Raw genomic sequence first — 26,499 nt, forward strand, 5'->3', positions numbered from 1 at the left:
TGAGAAAGTTACTGTTATCATAGCGGGAAGAGCTGTTGCAGATTGTAGAACACTTTGATGTGGAGGTAACCAGTAATGATAAGAGGCTTAAGGAAACTCTGATGAAAACTGTGAAAAGCACACTTTTCGAGCTGGGTTTTTAGAGGTAAGGTCTCAAGTTATTCATTCTGAAGAGACTTTAGTCTCTCCTCCTTTTGATACAGACAGAAATGCAAAGTTTAGTGAGATGTCTTTGCAAGAGAAACAGTTGTGTGTTGATGCAGATGAACTTCGAGCTGAGCGTGACACTTGTGCATTGAAAGAGAAAGAGCTAGAAAATGATTTTGAAATAAAGAAGTTACAACAGAATTTAGAATTACGTAAGCTGGAGTTACAGTTTGAAAAGGAAAGGGAGGAAAGATCATTTCAGCTGAGGAAACTTGAGTTAGAGCTGAATGCACAAACTGTTGAAATTCCACTTCATGTGCCATCTGTTGAATCACTGCTCGCTGCACCTGTTTTTGATGTTTATAAAAACATTAGACTAGTGCCGCCGTTTTTAGAGAAGGAAGTAGAGAAGTATTTCCAAAATTGAGCGTGTTGCACAGTCCTTGAAATGGCCTAAAGAGTTTTGGACTTTACTGATGCAATGTGTTTTAGTCGGGAGAGCACAGGAGGTGTATTCAGCGCTGACTATAGAACAAAGTGGTGATTATGAAGTCGTTGAGTCTGCTATTTTGCATGCTTATGAATTAGCACCTGAGGCATACCGCCAGAAATTTAGGAGTAATTTTAAATCTGAACAGTGTTCTTATCTGGAATTTGCTAGAGAGAAAGAGAATCTGTTTGACTGCTGGTGTGCCTCAGTAAAGGTAAACACTAAAGAACAGCTTAGAGAGCTGATTCTTTTGGAAGAGTTTAAAAACTGTGTTCCAAGATCCGTTGCTACATATCTTAATGAGCATAAAGTAAGTACATTATCGGATGCTGCTCTAATGGCAGATTAATTTGTTCTCACCCATCAAGTTGTTGTCAGTCACTCAAATGATCAGAGTAGGTCTAAATTGAGTGTCTCTGCTAAAAATAAAAGGATTGTGTTACGCCAGAATGTTGCGTCAAATTCTGCTGACAATACCTCAGTTGCACGCACAAAAGGTGAGATGGTTTGCTTTTATTGTAAAAAGGCAGGACATAAAATTTCGGACTGTATTGTTCTCAAAAAGAAAGAGAAAGTTGCTAAACCTGTTGGTTTAATTTCCACGTCAGGTATGAATCATACTGCTCAATTTAATAAGCAGTTTGAACAGGTGGATATCACTGAGGTGGAGAGTGTTAAAAATGACTCTGATTTTTCACCGTTTCTCTCTGAAGGGACTGTGTCGTTGCCTAATTCTGGGGAGACTGTGCCAGTACGTTTTCTTCGAGATACTGGTGCAGAGCAATCCTTTTTGATGAAAGGACTTTTGTCCTTGTCTGAACGCACTGCTACAGGAACACATGTATTGGTGAGAGGGCTTGAGATGGGGTTCATGGAAGTTCCTCTACACCGCATTCAACTAAATTCCAAACTTGTCTCAGGCGATGTGATAGTTGGAGTTCGTGATATGCTTCCTGTCCCTGGGGTCACTTTCATACTCGGCAATGATTTAGCCGGGGGAAAAGTCTGGGAAAAGTCAGATGCTGGTGTTCCACCTATAGTAGTTGATTGGGTCTTCTGACCATCCTGATTTATTTCCCGCCTGTGCAATAACTCGAGCGATGGCTAATAAAAGTATGCCAGATGAAGCTGAAAGTGTTCTTTGTGATACTTTTATTGCTTCTGAAAATGACTCTCAGCCAGAACTTAGTACAGTGTGTACTGAAGCTGAAGATGTGGTCCCTGTGCATGAGTTACAGTCTGTTGTTTGTCGTAAGATGGATAAGTCCGATTCCATATTTGAAAGTCTGTTTATTTGTGATGACCATGTTGACACTTGTTATTTATCTCCACTTTACAGTGTGACTCGAGATGACCTTATTAAAGCGCAGCAGGCGGATGATACACTTCAAAAAATTATTCTCTTTAGCTAAAGAAGTGGGGGACAAAACTTCATCTCCCTTCTACTTCCTCCAAGATGGTTTGCTTTATAGACAACTCTGAGCTCTGATTTTTCACTGGATCCAAGGATCCAAATTGTAGTTCCTCTTAGTTTTCGCCAACCCATCTTACAGCTATCTCACCAAGGCATTGCTGGTCACATGGGGGTACGAAAAACATGTGATAGAGTTCTGAGGAAATTTTATTGGCCTAGAATAAAGCAAGATGTGGTTAACTACGTTCGGTCCTGCCATACTTGTCAAATGACTGGAAAGCCAAATCAAAAAGTTCCACTGGCTCCTCTACAGCCTATTGCTGCAGTTACCACCCCTTTTGAACACCTGATTGTCGACTGTGTTGGTCCTTTACCATGATCCAAGGGTGAAAAATGCTTATTTACTCACTGTAATGTGTCAGTCTACACGTTATCCTGCAGCTTATCCTCTGAGATCGAGTACTACCAAAGCTATTCTAAAGGCTTTAACAAGTTTCATGTCTATTTTTGGCATCCCAAAAACCATACAGTCTGATCAGGGCTCGAACTTTATGTCTCAACACTTTTCTAAAGTCATGCGGCAACTAAAAGTTAAACACAATATCTCGAGTGCTTATCACCCTCAGAGTCAGGGAGCGCTAGAAAGGTTCCATCAGACTCTTAAGTCACTTTTGAGGTCTTATTGTGTTGAACTTGATTGTGACTGGGAGGAAGGACTTCCTTGGTTGTTGCTAGCTATTCGTGAGGTCGTACAAGAGAGCATAGGTTGTAGCCCTAATGAGTTGGTGTTTGGACACACTGTTAAGGGTCCTATTGCTGTCTTGGCAGATGGGTGGACAACTTCTGACCCTCCCGAGAATGTTTTAGATTATGTAAGTAGTTTCCGTTATCGACTCTGAGGCCAGAGCTATTGCTCTACAAAAACTAGGTAAGTCTCAAGGAAAAATGCAGAGGTTGTTTAATCACAAAAGTTTTCAAATTGGTGATCAAGTACTGGCGTTGTTACCTGTTTTGACAAGTCCTTTTCAGGCTAGGTTTGCTGGACCTTATATGATTGTGAAGTGTCTCTCTAATAATAACTATGTATTAAACACACCAGAACGTCGAAAGAAAATACAGGTTTGTCATGTTAATTTATTGAAACCATATGTGACTCCCGTACCTTATTTTTCTGTTGATGTTGTGACAACTACTGAAATGGTTGAGCCAAGTGTTTTAGAATCATCTGAAGAGGTTGCTGACAGTCCAGAGGAGATGAAAGGTCCTTCTCGGGGAGAAGTGGAAGGACGACTTAATTCAGAAATTCTTGCTTACTTTGCATTTGTCTCATCTGTCTGAATCAGAGAAGGCCGATATAATTAAGTTGGTAAGTTCATTTCTCACTCTCTTTTCGGATGTTCCGACTCGAACTCACGTCATTGAGCATGACATTGATGTTGGTGTAGCTCAACCAGTGAAACGGCATGCGTATCGAGTAAACCCGGTAAAAATAAAATTACTCCAGAAAGAAGTGGAGTATTTACTTGCTCATAACTTGGCAGAACCCAGTTTTAGTTCTTGGAGCTCTCCGTGTATTTTAGTGAGCAAACCTGATAATTCGTATCGTTTTTGCACCGTCTACAGGAAGCTAAATTCCTTGACAAAACCTGACTGTTATCCTTTGCCTAGAATTGATGATTGTGTTGACCGTGTTGGCTCTGCACAATTCATCAGCAAATTTGACCTCCTGAAAGGATATTGGCAAGTTCCCCTAACATCGCGTGCTAAAGAACTTTCTGCGTTTGTTACACCCGATAGGTTTCTGCAGTACACAGTTATGCCTTTTGGGGTAAGAAATGCTCCCGCTACATTTCAGCATTTAATCAATCACGTGTTGTCAGGGCTAACAGGGTGTGAGGCTTACCTCGATGATGTTGTTCTATATAGTTCTTCTTGGTCTGAACATCTTTGTCAAATTAGAGAACTTTTTGGGCGTCTAGTTAAAGCCAATCTGATGATAAACCTCACCAAGTGTGAATTTGGAAAGGCCACTGTGACCTATTTAGGTAAGGTGATTGGCCGGGGTTGTGTAAACCTATCCACTCAAAAGTGGATTCTATCTGTAGTTTTCCCATACCAGCTACCCGTCGTCAGTTACGACGATTTCTTGGGATGGTGGGTTACTATAGAGGGTTTTGTCAGAACTTTTCGGATATAGTTTCCCCTTTGACCAATTTGCTAAGCCCAAAGTATTCCAGTATTCCTTCGATAATGCCAGATCTCTGTTGGCTAATGCACCTGTATTAGTTACTCCGAACTTTGAGAAACATTTTCTACTTGCAGTTGATGCTAGTGCTTATGGTGCTGGCGCTGTTCTTCTGCAAAAAGATTCAGATGAAATTGAACATCCGGTCAGTTACTTTTCAAAAAAATTCAATCGTCACCAACAAGTGTATTCAACGGTGGAATAAGAGGCTTTAGCCCTTGTTTTAGCCGTTCAACATTTTGAGGTCTATTTGAGTTCACTCTGTGGTCCCATTACTGTATACACTGACCATAATCTTTTGACTTTCTTGGATCGGATGCGTGGTAAGAATCAAAGAATTATGAGATGGAGCCTTATTTTACAGCCTTTCCACTTAAATATTAAACACATACGTGGCAGGGATAACATAATTGCTGATGCTCTCTCATGAGATGTAAGATGTCCCATTAGTGGTGGGCATCTCCTTTTTTCTCTCTCCCTTCTCTCCTTTTCCCTCTCTGTCCTAGGGCCCAGGATTCTGAGAGCGAAATGGAGTGGAATTTAAGGAGATAAGTATCAATGTTATTGTACATTCGCATTTTTAACAGTAGGTTTGTATGTGTGCAATGATTATTTTTTCTTTTTTTCGGTTCTTTAGGGGAACCTCCTTTTGGAGTGGGAGGTGTGACGTCCCTGAATCTTGTGATTCAATTGGTTCTCCCCATACTAATTAGCAATTAGTAGAAATATAAAATGGCGTGGGTTATTTGGGAAAGGGGTCACTGGGATAGTTTAATATCTTAGGAGTGGCTGGTCCCAGTAAGACCTCATTGATATTTATCCTCTTTTCTTGTTTATGCTTTTCTGATATTGTGTAGCATAAAGATTTTGTTATAGTTATATTATCTGCTAACTATGTGTTTTTCCCTTCGTTATCCCTAGACTCATGTTTACTATTTATTGGTTGTGGTGGTATTTGTTTAATTAAAATAAAACCATTCTCTTTTGAATTAATTAGACTTGTTGTCTGATCGCTCTTTTATGTTGCGGCTTGTAACGAGCTAGTCGTGACATAAGGTAGTAATCTGAGTTGAAATTACGCCATCTAGTGGTGAAATCCAGGAGCTACAGTCAAAAACATTACACTATTACTCATCATTGTTCACATCTTTGTTTTCTCAATTTTTATTATAATTTCTTTTGTTTCTTTTATTTCTTTTTCTTTTCCAACTTTTTAATCATTTTCCCCCTTATTTCCTTAAATTCATCTTTCTTATCTTTTTTATTTTATTACTTACTCATGTTTTCTTCTTGCTTTATTACTCTTTCAGAACTAACTACTTGTTCATTCATGCTTTATATTTGTTCATACAATTTCATTTTGTGAGTTACAAAGTTTTTCTTTAACATAGTCACACATTACTTATTTCTTGTACATGCAGTGTGGTTATAAATGTCTAAGCTAATACATTAATTTTTCTATCTATTATTTTGTCATGCATTTCGTTTTTTGTTTTTTATTACACATTCATCTTAAAATGAGTAATACATCATTTTACCATTTTATATTAGTAATACATCATTTACCCACAGTTATGTAAGTAACACATGTACATTTTGCATTCTACTTTATGTCATGCATATCTTTTATCTTTGTACTCTGTACTCATTAGTCTATGTCCGGACTGGCAAAGTCTCAGGGAGACTACTTACTGGGACCTGCCATCTCAGGTCACACAAAAACACCTATAAGTGTAGTATTTTCAACCTAATTTGTGAAAAATCACTCAACATCTTAGGGATTTTGATTTCAGAAGAATAGACTTTATTATCATACAATAAAGCCGAGTTGCCTGCAGTACAACCAACCCATCTCTGGGTTTTGGTTCACTTAAATACAGTCCTCTAACAAGGTGGGGCTATTCCTATGCTTTAACCCTGGTCAGATTATTTTAAGAAGTGGACAGGAGACACCTGCCTCACCATATATTTTCTCAGCAGTCATGAGAGCACATATATGAGGCTATTCCTGTTCCTGCACATACCTTCAAATAGTCACACATATGTTGAGCACACATTCCATCACGACCACAGGCCTTTACACACACACAGTAAACTGCATGTTTGCCCATCAGAAATAACTGTGGTAAAAATCAATGTTTACATTGATTACACCTGATTAATGTATACTTAAATTGATACAAATACACTACATATCCCTCCTCTGTGACTTTTAGAGTCACACCTTAACATATTTAAGCATGTGCATGCTCCTGGTTCAGCCTTGTTTTTGGTTGTCACAGTTATGTAGAGTGTATCAAACAAAATATTCATCCTAATTTTTAAGAGTTCTTGCTTGTAGTGTAGATGTCTTCAACCCAGATACGTTGCACATCGTAGAGGGTCACCCTTTGGGGAGAGGTTAGCCAGCACTTACACCCAGGTCGCGGTTCTTCATATCTTATATATTCATTGGAGGAATCAATTTCCTCCCTATTTGGTCTTTCTGTCCATTCAGGGTGCTCAAACATGGAGTCAGTTCATAATATGGTTACATTTATAAAGCAAAGTAAAATGCAACAATTGAACTCATGGAGTGGAGTGGTGGTGGCGTAGTGGCTAAAGCACAGGGCTGTTAATCACCTGTTAATCAGATGGTCGCTGGTTCTAACCCCATGGCCACCACCATTGTGCCCTTGAGAAAGGCACTTAACTCCAGGTTGTTCCAGGGGGATTGTCCCTGTAATAATTGCACTGTAAGTCGCTTTGGATAAAAGCGTCTGCCAAATGCATTAAAAAAAAATCTACAGTTCACTAATTTCCATTCAAGTTGTTGTGTTTTCTCCTTTAGCAAAGGTCACATAAGAACTTGTCTCTTGGTGAAGACTAACCATCAGAACAAATCCAAATACAGGGTAGCCTCTGTCAAGCTTCTAAGATGCTTAATTTAAATCATCACTTTAATTTAATAATTTCTAGGTAGTTTTATAACTTACATTTATTCTTCCAGATGTACATTCAACCAAATCTCTTATCTTTAGTATGAACACTTCACTTCAAATTGCCCTCTGAAAATAAAAAATCTTTAATCATCTAAAGTAACATGTTAAACATGATAACATGATGAGGAAAGCTGTTTGAACCTTTCCTTCATATCACTGTATCTAACATTTGTCAAATCACATCATTTTCCATAAAATAAAATAAAAAGAAATTAAAACAATTTAGAGATATGCCTTTAGCCCACTTCAAAAACTTAAACTGAGAGTGAGAGGGAAAGAATTTAGAGGGAGAGATTGCACTCCTTCACACTGTTGTTACAGTTATTCCTTTTTTTTCTCATTTTAGACTCTCACAATAACACATTTATGTAATTCTACAACAGTGAGAATAGAGATAAATGTAATTTAATTAAATAATATAATCAAACATATTTCAATATAATATCTGCTTTCAACCTTTCCCATTTTAAACCATCTTCAGGAAAACCTCTAGAATTTCTACTTTTCTTATCTCTTCCCCCCTCGCGCAATAAAAATAATGCGCATTTGTATTCAGACCATTGAGAAATATTCGTTTTTGTTTTTTAAGTCAATAAACCTCCTTATGATTACTTTCTCCCTTTTCTTACTCTTTCTCAGCAGAAGGAACTTTCATTATGTCAAATAAACCCGCATAAATCACCTTTTTAAATTAACAAAAAATAAATTAAAGATTTTAAACAAAATAAAATAGTAAGGTGGCACAATGGAAGTTCAGACAAATGTTTTGTGTTTTGCAATAATTGATCAGTAAAACACATGAAATCCCTTTAATTTCTCACAAGTCTCATTTTTATATCCTAATGTTATCATCATTTAACAATATGATTTTTCAGTTATTATCCTCTTATAATTATCAGCATTTCATGATAAATTATTCAGTTAAATAGCAGAGACAGATGTCACTGTGCATTAACTGTATAATCTAAAATTGTATTTTCATGGATTTAACTCAAAATAGAAATAGCTTACTAGAAATAGACACTTAATTAACTCCTTGTAGTACTCAATCTTTTTCTTTAAAGTGAGGGTAGTCTTTGGAAAATTTAGGGGAGTAAACAATCCAATATGTTACTCTTACTTTGCCATTGAGTTTTAATATTTAACCTTCACATCAACAAATTAGCAATTAGATGCTGGATTTAAATTTAGACCCTCAGAACAATTTAGACATGGATATTGAACCCATGGATGGCAGTTGGAGAATCAAACATCCAATTAGTCATATATGACTGAAATCAACTTATCAAGAGAAATTTGAATCCACAATTGAAATGTCAATTCAGTAATGATTACCAGCATTCATGATAGTAGGAGGGCTAATCATATAACAGCCCACATACTGTATAGAGAACATTAAATGATCTAAATCATTCTGAAATGTATTTTCTTTCATTCTAGTCTCAGTGACAGCTCTCAGTGTACCCATGATCAACCAATGCCTACACTGTATATATAAAACAAGAAATAAAAGAAAAATATCTAATCTTGAAAGAATGTTCTACCTATCTTTCCTAAATTCGGGGCGCCCCTTTGTTTGAGTGGAAACATCAAGAGAGACGAGATTTTTTAGTATAGGGTATAACCCCTCCTCCTCACTCTCCTTACAGAGCGCAGGATCTGTTTCTATTAAGGGCACTAACAGGTTTCACTCAATCGCTCCATTCAGACATTCCCTAGCAAAAATAATAAACACTACTGGTCTTATTTTTGTTGGTTGATCAAATTTACACTGATAAAGCTGCACTTACATGTAAATTGTTCTCCAGACATATTTAAACACATCAAAAATAAAACATATAATCATGGGTTTTTAAATGTATATTTCAAGACATTATAGTTTATTTTAATATTGTTAAAAATGTTATTCTCTCATATTGGACTAGACAGAACATAAAACAGACATATGAATGTGAAATTTTCACATTTAAGATTTACTTTTCATATTCCAGTTTTAAAATCCTTCTTTTTAATATTTCTCTTTCCCATTTCTTGACATGTTAGCATTTCTGTTGTGGCTTTGATAACTACTGGCCTCAATAAGAGAAGTACACAACAAAACTATAGCTCTCCTGTTCATAATAATCTAAAGACAGGTTCTCTCATTCTCATATGCTGTCTCTCCACGTTCTTCTAAAGTATTTGGAGCTGACCTTTGGGGCTGACCTTTGGGGTCACATATAGAGGTATTTTTAAAAGGACCTTTCCATTTTACCCTCCTCTGCATGCCTCAGTTTTTTTCTGGCCTGTCTCATATTTCTCAGTGAATTTTAAACTTCCTGGACATAGCTCTTACTTTATTTTTTATTTTTCCTGTTTTTAGTTTTTACTCTTATCTTTTTATTTGTTTATTTTTTTAATCACAAATGTATTTCTAAAATAATTTTCTTATCTTCTTCTATAACATGCTTTTTAAATATATGAATTATTATACCCCATACATGAATACATTTCCTATATGTTTGTCAATTTACTTTTAGGATCAGTCTTCATCTAGACCTTAGTTTTTATTTCTTCACTGGTTCTTTCTTCATTTGTACTTGGCATATAAAAATGAAAAATTATTTTAGCAGCATTAATTTAGATAAATCAATACATTTAGAGAATAAATGAATCTCTTATTTTTTAAATGTATTTCCTTCTACACTAATCTTCAACGGCAATATTTTGAAAAAAAAATTCCAATTTCTTTCACCTTTACTTTTTAATACACAAAGTTCATTCAAGTCACTTTATTATTTATTTATTTTGCTTTCTCATTTCTTTGAGATTTTACACAGTGGACTTCTCGATTTTAGTATTTCCACTGGAGTTTTACCTTATGTAATATAACAACACTTATCTTAACTACAACCTTTGTTTAAATTCCAATTACTTAGTGCACTTCAGTTTAATGCAATACACTCGACTAAAAGCTGTATTTGTCCAGATAATGTGATTTCCCAAATGGAATTAAGTCACTTTACAGTTCTTTTATAATTTTAATATTCTTACTCGTCACTTTAATATAAACTTTATCTCTAAGCACAGTTATACCTCTTGAATGTATCGATTCTCTGTATGAAGTCAAATAAATTTCTATGCTACAGTCTAGTTTACGAGTTATGATCCAGCACAGTCCAATCAACAGTTGCTAGACTAAGAACAGCCAAGACTAAATGTTTTCCAGCCAGTTGTGTTAACTTTTTGATTTTTTTCTAATTTTGTTTTACAGCTATGTTATCTCACTGTTTTTATTCTTTTTCTTATTGTTAGTTTAGTTTTTAGTTTTAGTTTAGTTAGTTTTTGTTATCTCTTATTCCACTATCTGACCAATCTTGATCATTATCAAGAGAACGAACAGAAGAATGCCATGAATAATTTAAAATGTAGTGTATGTGATGGTTGTGATTACATGAAGCAGAAACACTAACATTAACTTACCCTCCCTGAGAAATGCTGGATATGATGCTCCATTGAGTTTGATGTACTTCTTTCCATGGTACTGCACTTTGAACAGCATTGCTGTAGTTTTCCTCACATATTACTACAACATAAAAATGAAATTGGTTTATTGAACACACACAATGCCAAATGTAGTGCAAACAAAGTCAGACTCAATAATTTCAGACGGGAGTCTGCCAATTTTGCCTGCACAAGGCCCGAGATTGGGCGTGGCAGTTAACAAATGAATGCTGCATTTTCATTTTGAAATTTCATTTAATTGTCGATCATTTGATTAACATTACCACTAAAAAAAAATCAGTTTTACCTTTAAAGTTAAACAAAATTACCAGACGTCACGCCTCTTCTACTTCTACATTTGCGGTTTTAGTTATGAGGATTAAAACAAGAAGACAAATGGGAATATTTGGCATTATTCACTTGGTGGTTTCTTACTTACAGTCCAAAGAAATCAAAATGTCAACGTTTTTGGATTCATAAGTTGGAAACTGGTGTCCACGAGGCTGCGTTATGATTCAACCAATGACAACGCGTAGTCGATCTGATGACGTATCGAAACCTAAACTCATGTGAGGTCTCAAAGAGTTCATCATCCCACCATAAACACTACAACAGCTCCACATCAACACTAAACCAATTTATTAACATATGAGAGAGTTTCTGGTGAAACCTGACAAGTGTACTTTAAGCCCATTGTACTCCAAAGTGTATAAATTATACTCTGGTCAACAAAACTATGGGATTGTAACACTCTGACATTTGCTGTGTACTTCAGAAGTAACCCATTAGTTAAGTAAAAGGCTAAACGGCAAACCGAGAACCTATATAAGGACTTAGCCAAGCAGAATTAAACGGGGAAACTAAGAGTAGGACAGAGAATCTGTAAAACAGAACTTGATTGACTTGGGCTAATCGAGTCGAGAATCTATGATAGAATTTAGCCAAATAAGACTAAATGGGTAAAACCGAGAACCTATAAGGACTTGATATCTGAAACTGATGAGTTTGTAGTTAAAGGATCTGCGTCCGGCAGGTGAATAATTATGATTATTCATAATTGGAGTCAGATGAAATAAAGAAAACAATAAATTATAAGATTAATAAAACATGGAACTCAAATCAAATAATCAAAGTATTATTTTAACGCTCACGATGAGACAGAACACGCTGGACACCTTCAGCCACACTATTGGATTCTGTCCTTGGGTCAATAGTTGGACATCTTTACAATATAATTGAAATAAAATATTCTCATTTAATAGATGTTTAATATCAAACCACTTTTATACTGCGTGTTTGGAGTGTGAATTTGTAAAGGGATTTAGAAAGTTAAGGAGGAGGCGAAAACCAGCTTGACAATATAAATAATAGATTAAATGATAAACTTAAACAAAAGATACAAATACACACATGATGGACATGCCCGTAAACAATCTCTCTCTTCCGCAGTCAGCCTTTATTCCTCTCGGAGGCTTGAGTAGCCTGATAATGGACCGGGTGTGTAGAATCACCGGCCTCGCCCTCCACCCTGCCACAGAATTACTCAAATCTTAAGACCCAAACATACTCTACGTAAGTATGTGAACACAGACTCAATTTCACACGTCTTTGCGTTGTGAAATGTGTCGCAATTCATAACCTAACGCAAGTACATCCTGTATTCTCAGCGTTGTCACAAGGGATGCTAGAGTGGATTTTCTTTTTTCAATCAACAACTGTCATGATGAAGCAGTAAATTGAGGAGTCTTGCCGAACAAGTTAAGATTATACAAACATGTTTTTCTGTCGTCTTTTTAGCAATTACAAAAGCACACACTCCCCCACTGACCACACGTTGACTTCACCACATATACGGTTTCGTTTTGCCTCCTTGTGACCCGAGCAACAAGAGCGCATGTAATGTATGAACAACGGGACCACACGTTGGCCACATGTTAGTGAAGCGCTCACGTCTGCATTTGCGCACTTATGTGAAGTATGTTTGTGCCCTTATTCTTGCAATTCATTTGCTTCAGGTCATTCTAGAATGTATATAATCTGTTAAGAGCTAATGATTAATCTTTGCAATAATCGCTGAATAGTTGAATAATCCTTAGATTAATCGATTATGAAAATAATTGTTAGTTACAGCCGTACGTAATGGTGTTATGAGTTGCACTCTTTAAAACTATGATGTTTTTCAGTTCCCCTTCTGTCGCTCTCTTACGTTGTGTCAGAGAACGACACTAGGGGTCTCTCTTGAGCGCAGATATTCACCTCTGTACTATGAAAAAAGGCCAATGAGAGTTGGCAGCCAGTATTTGCATGTCCGCTCCGGACATACGGGTATTTAAGCGGCGCAAATACGGGAGTTCATTCAGAAAATTTCTTCGGAGCCGATGGTCGTGTTTGCAGTTTGCTGCGTGACTACACACCGAGTTCCTGCTATCCTCTGCTGCATGCTGTTGGATTCTACGGCGCACAACAGCGGCTTTCTCCTGGTTGCACGGCTGTGCACTTCCTGCCCCTGAGCGCATCGACAGTTGCAGAAATAAGAAAGATCTCTCACGAGTCTTTCTTTCATAAAAGAGTTATTTCCTTTCAAAAGAGTAATTTCTCTAAAAGAGCAAAAACACAGCGGCGTGAACGTCCTTTTAAGGACGCGTCTTTTTAAAGATACCCTTCCGCCCCTGTGTTGTTCCTGGATGCGGTAGAGTACTCTCCGCTTCCGACGGCCACAGGCGTTGTCTCGTGTGTCTGGGCAGTGATCACACCGAGGCTGCGTTTGTGAATGGTTCATGTTCTCACTGCGAGAACATGACCATGACAACGTTAGCGATCGCGGCTTGCTTACAATCGTAAGCAAGCCACTCCAGCCGCCTCGTGTCGCTCCTTCTTCCCACGGGATTGAGGACGATGCGGCTGGCGATGGAGGCGATTTGGGGATGGCAGCGGGTGCAGCTCCGCCGGGTACGCCCCTCGGACCACCAGCGCCCGGCACGCTCGTTGACTCCCGTCCTCGCTCGAGGTGGCGGCGACTCGCCTCACAGCCAGTCTGCCTACCCTCAGGCGATGGAAGCAGATGAGTTCGCCGCGACATCGGAGGGCGTGGGCTCTGACGCTGAGGGCTCCTCTGGGCTGCCGCCGGGCTTGCACGCCCAGCAGGAGGCCGACGCGCAGATGTCCGATATGCTTTCCGGGCAGCCAATAGCGTGGGCCTGGATTGGAACCCTCCATCCTCCCGCAGCCATCACGGCTAGACGATTGGTTTTGAGTGGAGCGCGCTCACAGCCTCGCCCCCAGTACCTTTCTTCCGGAGGTGCATGATGAGCTGACGTCTTCGTGGAGAGCACCCCTCTCCACTCGTCGTGCCACCTGCTCATCTGCCCTCGCCACCCTCGACGGGCGAGCGCCACGGGTACACTGAGATCCCCAGGTGGATAGAGCTGTTGCGATCCATCTATGCCCCGGAAGCACTACCACCTGGCGGGCCGCCCTGTACTCCCTTCCCGGTCCTGTAGAGCAACATCCTCGCTCACCGCGAAGGCCTACAGCGCTACCGGACGCGCCGCTTCGCCCTGCATGCCATGGCTCTCCTGCAGGTCCACCAAGCCAAGGCACTCCGCAACATGCACGGGGTGGCCCTGATCCCGACACGCTGCAGGAACTGCGCTCAGCGACCGACCTCGCCCTGAGAGCTGACGAAGGTCACAGCGCAGGCACTCGGGCAGGCGATGGCCACTCTGGTGGTCCAGGAACGTCAGCAATGGCTGGACTTGGTTGAGATGCGTGAAGCCGACAAGACTCGCTTCCTCAACGCCCCTGTCTCCCAGTTCGGCCTCTTCGGCGACACCGTGGAGGACTTTGCCCAGCAGTTCTCCCTGGTGAAGAAGCAGACGGAGGCCATTTCTCACATCATGCCGCGCAGCAAGCCTGCCGCCACGGCCCAGGCCCCATCTGCTCGCCGAGGGCGTCCTCCTGCGGCCAGAAGACCTTCTGCTCCGCCCCAACCTGGGCCCAGCTCTCAGCCCCAGCGTCGAAGCAAACCGCAGGAAGCGTACGCCCCCTGCCTCACGGACCCCGTCGAGGACCCGGAAGGCTCCCAAACGTCCCTGAGACAGCGGACCCAGAGGACGAGAAGTTAGCTCCGGAGGTGGTGAGACCGCTCCGTCCCCCGGTGGAGGGCCGGGAGGAGAATCCTGTGTTTTTTCATTTGCCGCACCCCCTGACGGGGGCTGCGGTACCCAAATTCTCAATAAAAGAGCTATTTCCTTTACCTCTGGGTCACATGGCCCGCAAATGCCGTTCTCACGGCACTTTTGTTTCAGGCCTCAACAGTCCCGGCGCCCAGGATGCGGTGCTCCCGCCCTCAGCCCCACGACTGTTCCCCGGCCGGCCGGTTCAGACGAGTCCAGAGGACTCAGACATCAGACCTCCTCCTCTGTCACGAACCCGCCCCCTGCCGGGTGCACGGAACAAGGTAAGTGCTTTGAGCTTATTCTCAGCACCAGAGCCTCGGGACGCCACAGAGCCTCCCGACGCTGCGTTACCTGTTCCAGCACCGCTCATGGCCCTCGCCGGTACGTCCAAAATACTTGTCCCCTTGGTGCCCCTAGCACAGAGCGCAGAGGCATGGCTTTCTCTGCCCAGCTCGTCACGCTGGCTGCACCGGACCATTCGACTCGGTTACGCTAATTCAGTTTGCCAGGTCTCCGCCCTCTTCCTGGGCGTTCGTTCCTCCGCGAGTGCACGGCGAACATGCCCTCTCCCTGCGCGAGGAAATCGCCTCCCTTCTAATCAAGGACGCGATAGAGCCTGTCCTCCAACCGAAACGAAGAAGGGTTTCTACAGCCCTTACCGTTGTACCCAAGAAAGGCGGTGGCATACGACCGATCTTGGACCTGCGAAGTTTTCAATCGGACCCTGTCCAAACTCCCGTTCAAAATGCTCACCCAGAAACAAATTCTATCTGGCGTTCGGCTTCTAGATTGGTTCGAGCGGTAGACCTGAAGGACACGTACTTTCACGTCTCAATTCGCCCTCGACACCGACCCTTTCTACGGTTCGCGATTCGACGGCCAGGCGTATCAGTACAAGGTCCTCCCCTTCGGCCTGTCTCTGTCCCTCGCGTCTTCCACGAAGGTCACAGAGGCGCTCTTGCCCCGCTACGAGAGCGGGCGTACGCATACTCAATTACCTCGACGATTGGCTCATTCTGGCCCCTCGCAGGAATTACTATGCGCACACAGAGACCAGGTGCTCGAGCACCTCCGCGCTTGGGGCTTCAGGTCAACTGGGAGAAGAGCAAGCTCACCCCAGTCCAGAGCATCTCTTTTCTCGGTTTGGAGTTAGACTCAGTCTCAATGACAGCACGTCTCTCCAACGAGCGTGCTCAGTCAGTGCTGGAATGCCTCGCTTCCTTCAAGCCAGGCACCGTGGTCCCGTTGAAACGTTTACAACAGCTCCTGGGGCATATGGCATTCTCACGGCGGTCGCGCCACTAGGGTTGATGCATATGAGACCACTTCAGCATTGGCTCCAGACTCGAGTCCCGAGACGAGCATGGCGCCACGACGCGCACGGCGTGGAAATTACCACTGCCTGCCTCCAAACCTTCAAACCCTGGACAGACCTCTGCTTTCTTCGGGCAGGGGTACCCTTGCAGCAGGTGTCCCGTCGCGTTCTGGTTACAACCGACGCCTCCAAATTGGGTTGAGGCGCCGTGTAACGGGCGCAGAGCCGCAGGCCGGTGGAACCAAGGCCGCTGCGCTGGCACATCAACTGCCTAGAGCTGCTGGCCGTTCGTCTTGCCCTGAAGAAATTTCTTCCGATGATTCGTGGCAAACATGTCCTGGTCAGGACAGACAGCACCACGGTGGTGGCTTACATAAACCGCCAAGGCGGAGTACGCTCCCCACATGTCACAGCTCGCCCGTCGTCTCCTCCTTTGGAGTCAGCAGCGACTGGAGTCGCTGCGCGCCACTCACATCCCGGCAACCTCAATGTGATAGCGGACGGCTGTCAAGACAAACCTTGCCTGGCGGAGAGTGGAGGCTCCACCCCCAATCGGTCCAGCTGATTTGGGACAGGTTCGGCAAGGCCCAGGTAGACCTGTTTGCCTCCCAGGAAACCTCCCACTGTCCGCTCTGGTATGCCCTCACAGAGGCTCCCTGGGGACAGATGCTCTGGCACACAGCTGGCCCGTGGGGCTGCGCAAGCACGCTTTTCCCCAGTGAGCCTTCTTGCACAGGTGCTATGCAAGGTCAGGGAGGACAAGGAGCAAGTCACTCTGGTGGCCCCCTACTGGCCCAACCGGCGTGGTTTTCGGATCTCACGCTCCTTATGACAGCCCCTCCCTGGCTGAATTCCCTGAGGAAGGACCTTCTTTCTCAGGGACGGGGCACGCTCTGGCACCCGCGCCCAGACCTCTGGAAACTCCACGTCTGGTCCCTGGACGGACGCGGAGGGTCTAGCCGACCTACCTTTAGCCGTCATAGACACTATTAACCAAGCCAGAGCCCCTTCGACCAGGCATCTTTACGCCCTGAAGTGGCGTCTGTTCATGAACTGGTGTTCTTCCCGAGCCGAAGACCCGCAGAAGTCGCAGTTAGGTCAGTGCTCGTGTTTCTTCAGGAGAGGCTGGAGAGGAGGCTGTCCCCTCCACCCTCAAGGTGTATGTTGCTGCTATCGCGGCCCACCATGACACGGTAGACGGCAAGTCTCTTGGCAAGCACGACTTAATCGTCAGGTTCCTAAAAGGTGCCCGGAGGATGATTCCCTCCGGCCTAACCTATTTCCCTCCTGGGATCTCTCGGTTGTCCTGATGGGACTCCGGAGACCCCCTTCGAGCAGCTTGACTCAGTTGGACTCAGGGCCCTCTCTCTCAAGACTGCCCTGCTGATCGCTTCGCCTCCATCAAGAGGGTCGGGGACCTGCATGCGTTCTCTGTTAGCGACGCCTGCCTGGAGTTCGGTCCGGCAGACACTTTCGTGATCCTAAGACCGCGACCGGACTACGTGCCCAAGGTTCCTACCACACCCTTCAGGGATCAGGTGGTGAACCTGCAAGCGCTGCCCGGGAGGAGGCAGACCCAGCCCTCTCACTGCTGTGTCCGGTACGTGCCTTACGTATTTACCTGGACCGCACACAGAGCACCAGACGCTCTGAGCAGCTCTTCGTCTGCTTTGGGGACAGCAGAAAGGGAACGCTGTCTCCAAGCAGAGACTCGCCCACTGGGTTGTCGATGCCATTTCCCTGGCTTATCACACCCAGGCCGTGCCCCCTTTGCGGGTCCGAGCCCACTCCACCAGGAGTGTTAGCGTCCTCATGGGCACTGGCTAGGGGCACTGCCCTAGCAGACATCTGTAGAGCTGCGGGCTGGGCAACACCTAACACTTTTGCGAGATTCTACAATCTCCGAGTTGAGTCAGTTTCGATCCCGTGTTCTCTCAGGTACCGAGCCCGTGAGAACTTCGGTGGCACGCCGACGATCTGACCGGGTGGATCGCTTGCACCCAGCCCTTCCCCTAACCAGGGAAACAGTCGCCTTCTTCCCAGGAGATCCCAGGCTTGGGACACTGGTTGGCTCCTCCCTAGCCCTTGCGGTCGCAGTTCTCGTGGAGGGACTCGCCGACCCAAACCACTGCGTGGTACCGCTAGCTACCCTGTACTGGTATAGGGGCCCCACAGGTAAGGCCTCCTGCTCGGACTCCCCTGTGTGTAAAACCACGGTTCTGTCCCCTCACGTGAGTTGGCCGTGTTTCCCTTAGGCAGTCACAGCTACCTCAGGTGCCGTGCTGTATGCTCCCCCTCTCTGAGGCTGGTGCTACCACCGCACTACTGTTCCGCATAAGGCCTAGGTATAGGCCATGCGATGTATGTGCCACTCAAATTTGCCTCCCCTCCGGGTAGGTGTGGCCTCCACAAGGTCTTCCCCGCCCTACCAAGGGCTAAGACCCCCTTCCCTCAATGCGTGTAAGGGCCCCGGCCGTAGTTGCTCTATGCGAGAAACATAGAGAGAAAAGAGGCCCAGCCAGGCTGGCCCGTTCCCATGTTGGCGGCCGTCACCTTGTTCCCCCTCCGGGGTAACGATAAGGAATCCTGATGGCTTAAATGGGGCATTGGGGAAGGGTACGTGCGGCCTGATACAGTTGGTCGTTCTGCACGTAGGAATACCTGCTCGCTCCTGTATCAGCGGATCACGTACACGGCTCAGCGCATGGCGCTTTTAAGTGGACCCCTAGTGTCATTCTCTGACACAACGTAAGAGAGCGACAGAAGGGGAACGTCTAGGTTACGTATGTAACCTCAGTTCCCCGATGGAGGGAACGAGACGACGTGTCCCCCTTGCCACGTCGCTGAGCCGAGCCCCTGTTGTGGCCGGACCATTTCCGGCTCCTCAGAAAAATCCTGAATGAACTCCCGTATTTGCGCCGCTTAAATACCCGTATGTCCGGGGGCGGGACATGCAAATACTGGCTGCCAACTCTCATTGGCCTTTTTTCATAGTACAGAGGTGAATATCGGCGCTCAAGAGAGACCCCTAGTGTCGTTCTCTGACACAACGTCTTGTTCCCTCCATCGGGGAACTGAGGTTACATACGTAACCTAGACGTTTCTTTCATTTTCTGCATCTTCAAACTTGTTGCTGATTTTTGTCCTCAAGTCGTCTTTCTTCAGTCAGAACGTCAGTTTCAGAATTCGGCACTTTTATTAAACCTGGAGAAAAAGAGATGATTTGTAATAATGTCTTCTTTCTTAATCATTATTATTAACCACAACATCAATGAATCTGTGATTTAGTTTGCAGTTTAAGATAAAGACAACACTTGCCTTTTAGATCCAATCTGTGTTTCCTGAAGCAGATCACAGCTGCGATTATAATAATTAATACTGCAGCCGTACACGCCGTAATGATGATGATGATAGAAACTATAAAGATAAAGAGCAACAAACATTAACTTCTATAAAGTGAAACACTTTTATCACTGATAATCAATCAATCAATCAATCAATGAATCAGTATTTAAAGCTGCAGTGTGTTTAATAAACATCTAAGACCATCATTCATTGGTTAATGTTTTACTGTGAACACTGTGTCTCTGTGTCTATAAAACATTCCTCCTGTTCTGAGTGACACCTGACAACAACACTGACTCCACCAATGGCGTGAGCTGGGGGCGGGGCTATCTATCTGTATTCATAAATAAACACTAACACTAGATAGAGGCTCATAAATAAACACTCATGATGATAATATAGAAGATTATACAGAATGTGTTTCTTCAATGTCTTAAATACATCAAAGAGAAACGATTGAATATAACAACACATTCTGTCAATCATGTGTTATAGTGTGTAAGATCTATTAAACATATTCAAATCATTTGATTTATGACATCCAGATCATCTCATTTAATAAACACTGACGCACCTGAACGTGATCGACCGGGAGTATTCTCATCAATCTCATCAGTCTCATCAGTCTTCTTATTCTCATCAGTCTCCTCAGTCTCATCAGTCTTAATCTCCTCAGTCTCTGATTCCTTCTCTGAAGACAGAAACACAGAGTCATCAACAATCTCAATAGAAACATTCACTGGTTTAAAACAGAAACAGAATTTCCTCTTACAGTCTCATTTTCTAAAGGCAGTTTATATATAGTTTATTGTCTCATATTAAACTGATTTTATATGTATTACACAAACAGATCTTCAGTTTTATGCTACAGATAGTTAAACATGCTCTTTCCTTCTCAAACTAATGACTCGAGAACTTCACAATTTACAAATGAGTCCCACAAACAGACTGAAAATGCACTTGTGTTCATCCCAAAGCAGCAAAGACATCATTCAAAGTGAATTACAGGAAGAAACTCTGAATGTTTCAAGCAGTCAGTAATAAACACATGAGTGAGTTTCATTTGATTTCTAACACACAGGAAACATTAAAATACTCACCCTTCACAGTTACACTGAATAATTTGTTTGAGGCCTTTTCACTGATGATCCTGAGTTTATAAAGTCCCGAGTGTTCAGTTGTGATGTCTCTGATGGTGAGAGATCCAGTCGTGATGTTCAACTCCAGTCTGCCTTTAAATCTCCCATCAAGAACATCATCATATACACGCATGCTGTCGGCCTTTCCATTGATTTGAGCAATACGAGTGCCTTCAGGTCCAAAATACCACCCAATCAGATCACTTTTCTGTTTTTCAACATTTGTGTGTAGATTGACTGAATCTCCCTCGATCGCTGACTTGATTTCATCCGTGTCATCTCCAAACACACCTGATGAACACACAGAAAGTTTCCAGGTATTTAAACACATGATCAGCACTCACATGTTACTTTTTCTTAATTAAGAGACACGTTAGACATTATTCACAGTAGTATCATAATTCATATTTGATGGGAATGTAAACGAGGCTTTGAGGAACAGAAGAACAGTTATATGTATAAAGCTGCAGGAATCTCCATCATATCTTTATTTCTGTTCCTCAGTTTCATTCATGTAAATATTCTCTGAATCATCGTCTGTAAATAATTCTATAAAGGGGCAAATCCTTACAATAGGTTTACCCTCTCTTCTGTTAATCATTTTAGCAATTTTGTGTTTCACAAACAACAACAATAAACCCACATAGTGCCCTTTAATGGGACAGTTCACCCAAAAATGATTCGTTCATTATTTCTGCACCCAGTGTCTTTCTAATCCTCAAGGATGAAAGATGGGAACAGTGCTCTTGTTTTCCATTCAATGAAAGTGAGTGGTGACTGAGATCAGACATCAGTTTCAATGGAACACAAGAGATGTTAGAGACTGACAGTCTCAGTCACCATTCATGTTCATTGTACGTAAAACAAGAACACTTTCTAACACTTTTCTAAAGGAGGTAGTAACTTCCCAGAGGATAGATGAACTTACTACAGGTACAAATAATACAGTATCATCAATTATAAAAGTATATTCACAAAAATTATTCCCAATTATATTTTTGTCAACAAAAATTATTTAAAGCTTGGCTGTGTAATCCAGAGAGGCTAGCAGTTAGCAAGTTAGTTTTGAAAGCATAGAGCCCGCCCTCACTTCAGAGGTGTCTCTATCCTATCATCCATATATATATATTTTCTTTATTTATGCCACTTAAATTATTGATTGTGATCAGGAAGAGATTTTCAACCAGTATAACTAAAAATGTTTCTGGAAAAGATCGCACACACAAGATTTATGGTGAGAACAGACTCAACAGAGAGAAAGTCCATCACTAGTAATTATCAACTGCAGAACTATATAAGATAAGCTATTAATCATCATCATCATCATCATCATCATCAATCCTTTATTTTATTTTCAGGAGAACATTAAGTTCCCTCGTGACCCTCAGACATGTTATAACAGGTAAACACAGCTGCAGTTCATACATTTATTAGATGGTTGGCCTGATTTTGTGCATCAGTTGTCAGTTTTTGTGTTTCTCTCACTATGATTCATATGTGAAAAGTGTCCATTGTTGTGAATCCACGTCGTCTTTTGGGTTAGGTGTAAGACATGCATTAGGTGCAGGTTAAATTGGTAAACATTTAATAACTAATACTCTCAAAGCTGACAGGACTCTGTATTCACATTGCCAGATTGTCTCATAATGGCAAATATTGGTAAACAATGTAAATAAAGTTTGTTTGCACTTGTTTAAAGGAATGGTAAATTGGTACATTTAAGGACTTTTCAGTGAATCTTAGTGCGTTTACTGTTAATCAGTGCAACTAAATATTAACTGTTGTATTTCATTTAAGGTTTGTTCTGTAATTCGATAAAAACTGAATCATTAAATATTGTATTTAGATTAAAACCTGTAAAAGTACAATCCAAACTCAAACACTGCCAGTCAAGTCTGAGATGATTTGAATCTGTTTTATACAGTATTTTTTGTCTTCGGAAATAAAACTGGTATTTTATAATCTTTAGCGTGTGTTAACTCTTAATTGAAGGATCATAATAATTCAGGAAATACCTGTAAAATAAATTAATACAAATGTCAGTAAATGTTTTTTCACTTTATTTGAATAAAGATATTTTACTTTAATTTGACGGTTTTGGTTTGGCAGCCGCAGTTTTAACCTAAAGGATAACATTTATTTTAATAGTGGCGATTATTCATTGTAAATTATATTTTTAATGAAACAGTCATAAGGATATTTAAAATAATGTAGAATTCGTACAATAATACAAACATGCGTTGACATAAAACACATCCGTATGTACAAATCTAATAACAACAATACAGGAAATCTCTTCACACTGGTATCAATGGATTGAAACTGGCATAACCGGTTTGATGATTAAAGACTGTTTCATGTTTCATGTTGACTGTCACGCTGGTGATTATGTGCGTCTGTAATTGTGTTATAATATGGCGTTGACTCAGCAGAAAATAAAGAGGTTGACTCTGTTTAGAGTGTTTAATTGAAGTTAAAACAGCTTTTAATAAAATTAGCAGTAAAAGAGAGACTTTTCTTTAAATATTCAGAACTCAAAACTACATTGTAAGAGGAAGTTCAGAAATCTAGTGCCGTGTGAACAAAACTATACAATTAACAAACTTATTCCTCAAATATATTATTCACAGAAAATTAAAGTTTGCTGCTCTTTTTTTTTTTTTTTTTATAAAGTATAAAAATGATAAACATAATGAAAAATAAAGTATGAAACTGTATGAAAATAATAATATATAAAATAAATGGTTAAATAATGATAATAACTCACCATTGACAATGAAGAGTTGTAGAGCGAGTAAACTCCAGCAGTACTTCATGATGTTCTTAAAGAAGAAACAGACTTAAACTCTGGTGTGATGTAGAAGAGATGATCTGGTGTGCGTGAGTTCCTTTTATCAGCTATAGTAAAATCCCTCCCTCTTCAACAGGTTTCAGCAGAAATGAAAGTGTATTTGTACTCATCAGCCCCAGACATTGTTGAGCTCTATAGAAAAACACTGGAGAAAGAAATAATATACTTAATAATAACACAAATAGAAATAATAACATGCATATTTTACTGACTTTACATGAGTGAAATAATATATATATATATTTATTCCTCAACATTCAAGAAGGCCATGATCTTTATACGGGACAATGCTCCATCACATTCATCCAAGTACTCCACTGCTTGGCCCAAATAATGACTTGACCCCCTTCATCACCTGATATAAATCCTATTGAGAACTTGTGGGCCCTTCTCAAATGTGAATGAAGACAATATCCTCTCTGAACAGCGTTTGGGAGGCTGTGGTTGATCGTGAACAGGTCAAGAAACTGACCGACTCATGGATAATGGCTCATGGCCGTTATTGAGAAGAATTGTGGCTATATTGAAAGGTCAAAAATGTTTCACTTATTTGTTGCACCTACTCTACAAATTCAGAATAAACAATTGAGTGTGGAGAAATTATTTTTGTAATTTAGTTATCTAATAATTGTGCACACTTTTATATTCCCCTGAGAGACAAAACTCACTTTTTCAGGTTTGAGGTTCAGTAATATTTTGGACTGACAGATCATTGGGTTTGTTCATCAATCAAATGAATCCTGAGGAACACAATTTGCCTAATAATTGAGCACACAGAGTATATATATATATATATATTATTTCTTCTTCTTTGACTGCTGCATCACATTTCACTGCTTTTCGTTTAGTGTTTTCAGTTATTAGCGTTGTGTGCCAAGTTAAAATAGTTCCTTTATGTAACGTTTAATGGTGTACTCAAATGTTGTTTATGATTCAGCTGGCCAATATTACCGTAGCCTATATGCTTTATAGTAACTCATAACAATGTCAATGCAGCAACACGCTAAAGAGTTCAGTCACAGGTGCCATTATAGAAATACCCCGTTTACTAGAGTCATGAATAATTTATCTATTCTGCCAGCAAAAGTGTCCAATAACAGGAGGGTTACAGAGGTAATGTGGGTAATATTCATGTAGTCATCAGTATCTCAACATGCTGCCGCTCATGAGGCAAAACAGCTAAAAACAGCTTTTATTAGGATCCTGACATTACTCAAGTGGTCATCTCATGTGAGTGTTGAACATTTTAAACAGACTTCATTAAACAAGTCATGTTTGGAAAGAATATTGCACATGATTCTTGGACAGATTTTTACACTGTTTGCAGATGAGCACAACACCTGAAACCAAACTGAGACGTCTCGAAGTGTTTCAAAGATCAATTAACACAGCATCTTACAGATGTGGGCTCTTGCGCAAGACGCTGAACAAACAGTGAGACCACAAAGACCAGCACATGTTTACATAAAACAGTGCAGACAGAAAGACTCCTTGAACTGCAGAATAATGCTGAAATACAGGCCAATAATCCTGACCCAACACTAACATGCTATAGTGCTAATATTAAACTGAACCAAGTTGAAAGTTTGTGGTATCTTGGTGTTTTCTGAGGCTTCCAAAAATCTTTCGTTTCAGAAATCCTTGTTCCTGTTGGCATTCCTGTCAGAGATCAGATAACTTTTGTCCCATATAAATCACGGGTTTAATTAGTGTGAGAAAGATCTTGCAGTTATTATATAAAAATCACAAAGGGTTTTTCTTTTCCACATGAACAAAAACAGGGAACAGAAAAGTAGGAACGGGACGTCAGGGATGGTTGTAAAACTTTGTCAAACCATGAACAACTCAAAGAGGTTTGAGGACTCTCAAATCTTAAGACATGTAGATTTATATGTCGACTTCAAAAAGCAGTTTTAGAAAGATTGTCACAGACTTCCAGAATTGATGTTGAACATACGGAGAGTTCCAGTATTACAAATGACCGAGACTTGATTAAACTCTAATAAGAGTTCAAGTTGGAGCAACATGAGAGTTCAAAACTAAATCCACATTATAAAGTTTGTATTTGACCTAAGAGACATGAACAACATGATGTGCGTGTTTGATATAATTCTCCTCTTTGTGTAAAATGTATTAATATTTTGACCTTCTGGCGGTTATTGTGTGTACACATACGCTTTGTTCTTTAGATGCTTTAAAGCTTTTATTGATCTGCTTAGATGATGATTGACGGCTGGTTCGACCGGTCTGACCTGTAGCTTTATTTCAAAGAATTTCATCAGAAGTGGATCTTTAAAGAAGTTGTTGTGACAGAAGAGTAATAATGCTGCATTTATGTCATGTCTGAGTTAATTGAGTTTCTATCTTTCACTTCTTTGTTGAGCTCAGTAATTACATGTAAGAAAACGTTGAATTCTTTTCAGATTTGACAGTCGTGAAATTTTTTCATGAGATGTGCCGGTAGAATCAGGATGACACTGGATCAGGATGCTTTCATGGAGGGGAATTAAACCCTTCAGTTTCACTCTGCTACTCACACAATGCCATTGTATGGTTTGAAATATTAGTATAGTAAATTTTTATAATAAGTGATTGTGACTGTAATTTATCTGCTTGTTACTTATTTTCTATTGTTGAGAACTAGGAATAGGCATGAATGTGTGTTTGGGTGCATAAATATATCTATAAATAGTGTAATGTATATCCAATTGTGAATTTTTAAGAGTATGTTTCATGATTTATATTGTTGATAATTGTTTAGGTTTAGAAATGGGGTTGAGTTTGGGGATATAAAATATTATATATGATTGTATAATGTAATATCACACTAATATATTCATAACATAGCACGTAAAATGTTCTTGTTGAAAACAATGGGGATTCTCATCGTGTCAAGGAGAGGATGCCAGGG

The 26,499-nt window shown here is 41.2% G+C and overlaps 3 protein-coding genes and 1 long non-coding RNA gene across 5 annotated transcripts in view; 2 read left to right on the plus strand and 2 right to left on the minus strand.

Annotated features, from left to right (window-relative positions):
- LOC127640016 (uncharacterized) overlaps positions 1-23,588 on the minus strand; it is a 59,211-nt gene extending 35,623 nt beyond the window's left edge. The window contains exon 1 of the mRNA XM_052122392.1: positions 23,505-23,588. Within this exon, the coding sequence (XP_051978352.1) occupies positions 23,505-23,553 (49 nt within the window). The 5' untranslated portion in view covers positions 23,554-23,588. The remainder of the gene's footprint in view (positions 1-23,504) is intronic.
- LOC127639461 (SLAM family member 9-like) overlaps positions 1-26,499 on the plus strand; it is a 235,745-nt gene that overhangs the window by 64,408 nt on the left and 144,838 nt on the right. The window lies entirely within an intron of this gene.
- The window catches only part of LOC127640019 (uncharacterized), an 88,830-nt gene that overhangs the window by 7,220 nt on the left and 55,111 nt on the right, over positions 1-26,499 (plus strand). The window contains exon 3 of one of the 2 annotated variants that reach the window (XR_007970047.1): positions 20,970-21,054. The exons of the other annotated variant lie outside the window; for it this stretch is intronic. This is a non-coding gene — a long non-coding RNA (uncharacterized LOC127640019). The remainder of the gene's footprint in view (positions 1-20,969; positions 21,055-26,499) is intronic. 2 annotated transcript variants of the gene reach the window in all.
- LOC127640017 (uncharacterized) overlaps positions 19,643-26,499 on the minus strand; it is an 84,053-nt gene continuing 77,196 nt past the window's right edge. Inside the window, exon 6 of the transcript XR_007970042.1 lies at positions 19,643-19,670. The gene's annotated coding sequence lies outside the window, so the exon portion shown is untranslated. The remainder of the gene's footprint in view (positions 19,671-26,499) is intronic.

The sequence above is a fragment of the Xyrauchen texanus genome, chromosome 48 (assembly GCF_025860055.1).
Source record: "Xyrauchen texanus isolate HMW12.3.18 chromosome 48, RBS_HiC_50CHRs, whole genome shotgun sequence".
Lineage (NCBI taxonomy): Eukaryota > Metazoa > Chordata > Actinopteri > Cypriniformes > Catostomidae > Xyrauchen > Xyrauchen texanus.